The sequence below is a fragment of the Cydia amplana genome, chromosome 5 (genome assembly GCF_948474715.1).
Source record: "Cydia amplana chromosome 5, ilCydAmpl1.1, whole genome shotgun sequence".
NCBI lineage: Eukaryota > Metazoa > Arthropoda > Insecta > Lepidoptera > Tortricidae > Cydia > Cydia amplana.
The window spans coordinates 14178886-14182908 of NC_086073.1; the positions used below are offsets into that span (position 1 = coordinate 14178886).

The 4023-nt window shown below is 41.4% G+C and overlaps 1 protein-coding gene across 1 annotated transcript; it reads right to left on the reverse strand.

Annotated features, from left to right (window-relative positions):
• Positions 1–2786: 2786 nt before the first annotated feature.
• LOC134648259 (uncharacterized) lies at positions 2787–4023 on the reverse strand. Its single transcript, XM_063502748.1, has 2 exons — positions 2962–4023; positions 2787–2840 (listed from the first exon to the last, which is right to left on the reverse strand). The coding sequence occupies exons 1-2, from the start codon at positions 4021–4023 to the stop codon at positions 2787–2789; spliced, it is 1116 nt and encodes a 371-aa protein (XP_063358818.1).

Genomic DNA, 4023 nt, shown 5'->3' on the forward strand with positions numbered 1-4023 from the left:
TTGAATGTTGAATTTTGTTTGTCAATGGAACGATTGGACACGATCTACGATTGGCCAAAGAGAATATAACCACTACGTTTCGATTGGCCAGCGTGATATTGTTGACAACCTCAGTGTTGCCGGTTGATGATTTGATCCCCTGAAATATTCTCTAAAAAAAAATAGGCGTAGTTTTAAGTCCTATCACACTACCGCACCGCATCGTATGCCACTTGCGCGCGAGGTGCACCGTAAATCAACGTTCTAAACTAAACTCATTTCGGCCACACTGAAATTCACTTCTTGTTTTGCTAACAAGTAGCGCTAGTTGCTTCTCTTTCCAATATATCAAATGGAACTCAATAGCAAACCACAAAGTGAGTGTTGCATAACATCATAACGTCTTCTGATATAGCTGGTCAACCAAATCTTGTCAGTAAAAAAAGGCGCGAAATTCAAATTTTCTATGGGACGATATCCCTTCGCGCCTACATTTTTCAAATTTGCCGCCTTTTTCTACTGTCAAGATCTGGTTGACCAAGTATATTTGTGAGCACCTTAGCCGCTCCGACAAGAGTGACAATGGGGCAACAATGGGGATACTGCAAAGAGTAGTATAATAGAACCGTTTTTCCCCCGAAGGGTAAAAAACGGATATTTAGGTTTGTGCCGAAGCCTGAACCAACGATTGAGATTACACCCTTGTAACTCAGCCCTAAATTGGTGAATTCTTTGTCCAGTAGCGCCGTCTATCGCGTGTTTAAGTTAACCACAGAACGCGCGACGCCAGCGCCGGCTGCTTGCTCTTCAGTACCTTAAGCCGGCAAGGCCCTTAGGCGTGGTTCAGGCTTCGGCACAAACCTAAATATCCGTTTTTTACCCTTCGGGGGAAAAACGGTTCTATTTAGGTATTCTTGCCTCTGCCTGAACCAACGATTGAGACGTGTTTAAACCTCTGCCGGCGCTGGTCCGGGCGTACTGTGAATGCTGTGATATATATATTTAAAAATGGGATTACAAAATAAGGACCAAAAAGAAATTTTTCATGAGATTCGAATGGAATGTTTATTTGAGAACTGAAATAACTAAATTAATCTGCTACAAATAGTAACCTATAGAAAATTTAATGCTCTGCATTATTAGACTTTGGTTTGTAATTTTTTTATTGAATCAACACTTAATCAAAATGTTTATTTAAAAGCTCAAAGAACTACTTAATTAATCTGCTACAAATAAGTAACCTTATGAAAATATAATACCCTGTATTATTAGTCTTGATTTAAAATCTTATATTCAATCAACACTTAAAATATTTATTTAAGAGCCCAAAGAGCTACTTATTAATCTGCTACAATTAAGTAACCTAATGATAATATAATACCCTGTATCAGTCTTTGATTTATAACCTTATATTCAATCAACACTTAAACAAAATATTTATTTAAGAGCTCAAAGAGCTACTTATTAATCTGCTACAACTAAGTAACCTAATGAAAATATAATACCCTGTATTATTAGTTTTTGATTTATAATCTTGTATTGAATCAACACTTAAACAAAATATTTATTTAAGAACTCAAAGAACTACTTAAATTTGCTACAATTAAGTAGGTAACTTAATGTTAAATTGGATCAACACTTAACCAAAATACCCTGAGCGAGGTAACTATCAGCTTGCATGATTGATTTTATTCATACTCATAAGAGTATGAATAAAATCAATCATGCTATCAACTATCTGATATATAAATATCAGCTCTCAACTATTTAGGAGATACCTAGAAACTTTACTAGGCTAGTTAATGGGAGAAAAACAAATGTTTAGATTAATGCTATTACTAGCTGCCGCGGCTGATTGAATTTCCCGAAAGTAATGGTTGAAAAAGGTGTTTTTGGATCGCCAATTTCCCCTCTTCATGACTTCATCAATATCCATATTCTTGCAAGTCCAATTCTCAGTAGCAACACCAGCTCGGATGCTTCCAGCTGTGGCTGATATGCTTGCTTCTTTGAAAAGGGTTCTTATCCACCCAGCTATGACGGCACGTGATGCGGCCTTCACAACACCTCGCGTGGTAATAAAAAGGTTTTCTAGCTGCTTAGAGTTCCGGCGTACTTGCGACAGGGCTATTACTTGTTTAACCCAATGAACTAGATTAAATCTTAATTCTGGCTTAGGTCTCAAACACCACCCAGATTGCCTGTATGTAGAGCTATCAGTTTTCGATCCATATTTTGGCCAAAATATTAACTCGTCCCCTTTTTCTTCGAAGTGGCCCGGTTGTATGCTCAGTAACGTTAAGTCATGCACTCTTCGTCCTGATGCAAGGAGTAGTAATGTTGATGCGTGACGAGAAACAGCAAACAAACTTCCTTCATCGAAATTATATGACTCCAAAAAGGTTAACAGGTCTTCCAATTTCCACAAAAGAGGAGCCCTACCTATGGGTTTCTTGGATAGGATTCCTTTAAGCGTGTGAACCACAATTGGATGTGAAGTTAACAGAGTACTTCTGTTAGGGTTTGTAAACGTAGCTACTACCGACTTATGGACTAAAATGGTACTAGGTGCCAGCTTCACTACTTCCCACAAATGACAGAGGAACCGGGCCAGATCAGTTGGCCTCGGATCAGCTACGTTTACTTGGTTTTCGTATGCCCACATACACCATCTACGCCATGCTGGGCGGTATGTCTTTAAGGTTGAATTTCTCCAGGAAGCTTGTAACAGCTCTAACTCCGAATTGTCCCAATTGAGGAGTTCATCGGTCCAGCCCGTATTGTCCAAACCTGCAAATTGAGGTACTTTATTCCTGGTGGTGGTAGGTTGGTCTCGAGATCCACAAGGTGATGAGGGAGATCTGGAATTTTCCATGGCTGTTTGATCGCACGTTGTTTTATTGCTGGCGTCCAAAATGCTTTGTGCCAATCCGGAACTACCATTAGGTAAATACCTATCGACTCTTGGAGGTGATGGAGTACCCTTGGAATCAGTGCCGGAGGTGGGAATATCCAACCCAGTTCGTACTGCCAACTTCGGCTGAAGGCATTCGTAAACCGACTCCTCATGTCCGTAGCGTCCTCTGACACGTAGTTCGGCACCACTGCTGACCTTACTGACGCGAACAAGTCTATTTCCGGAGTGCCCAGGATCTGAAACACCACTTTCGTTATCGAAGGTTTTAGGTGCCACTCTGGTAAGTTTTTCGACCTCGAGAGACTGTCTGCCAGTCCGTTGTATGGCCCTGGAATGTAGCGAGCTATGAGGGAGCAGTTGTAACGGTCGCACAACCGAAGGATTTCTGTTGTCGTTTCTAAAAGCTTTCTTGTTTTTGTGCCCCCCTGTTTGGTTACATAAGCCGCTGCCGTTCGATTGTCCGTTTGCCATATGGCCACCACGTCTCTCAGAGATGATCCTAACCATTTGATAGTTTCGTAGAGAGCCCACAGTTCTTTCTGGTTGCAGTGCCATTGTTGTTGTTCTGCGTCCCAGCGACCCCACAATTTCTGGTTGTTCGCTATTGCACCCCATCCGGCATCTGCCGCATCGGTGGTGATGAACGTATCTGGTTTGGATTGGTGTATGACTGTACTTCTTTTTATATTTCTTACCCACCAATCCAGTTCGGTCAGGGATGCATCTGATATCGGGCGTCTTGTGTGTCGCATTGACTTCAGAAGTTTGTTGGAGTCTATCTGCATCCATCGACAATGTAGTCTTCCTAACGGAACCGTGAACGATGCAAAGTTTAGTTTTCCTAGAAGAACCTTTGCTTCTCTCCAGCTCCAGAGTTTTCTGATGACGAGTTTTTTGATTAGGGATTTTATTTTCCCGGTCTTGGAGTCTGAGAGCATCTTTTTGTTCTCGAGGGTGTTCCAGATTATGCCCAAATATTCTAAGCACCGTGTTGGTTTCAGTTGGGATTTTCTCTTGTTTACTACCCAGCCGAGCTCTTCTAGTTTTTGAACTACAAACCGCGATTGGTTTTGCAGCGTGACTGGGTCCGGATGACTCAAGAGGAAGTCGTCTAGGTAAACTACCAT

What these genes read in the sequence shown, in the direction of transcription:
- LOC134648259 (XM_063502748.1), bottom strand. Translation starts at nt 4,023, where the DNA reads ATGGTAGTTTACCTAGACGACTTCCTCTTGAGTCATCCGGACCCAGTC. An exon ending in CTCCGGCACTGATTCCAAGG is followed by an intron (nt 2,841 to 2,961) that starts GTACTCCATCAC and finishes GGAAAATTCCAG; the next exon opens with ATCTCCCTCATCACCTTGTG.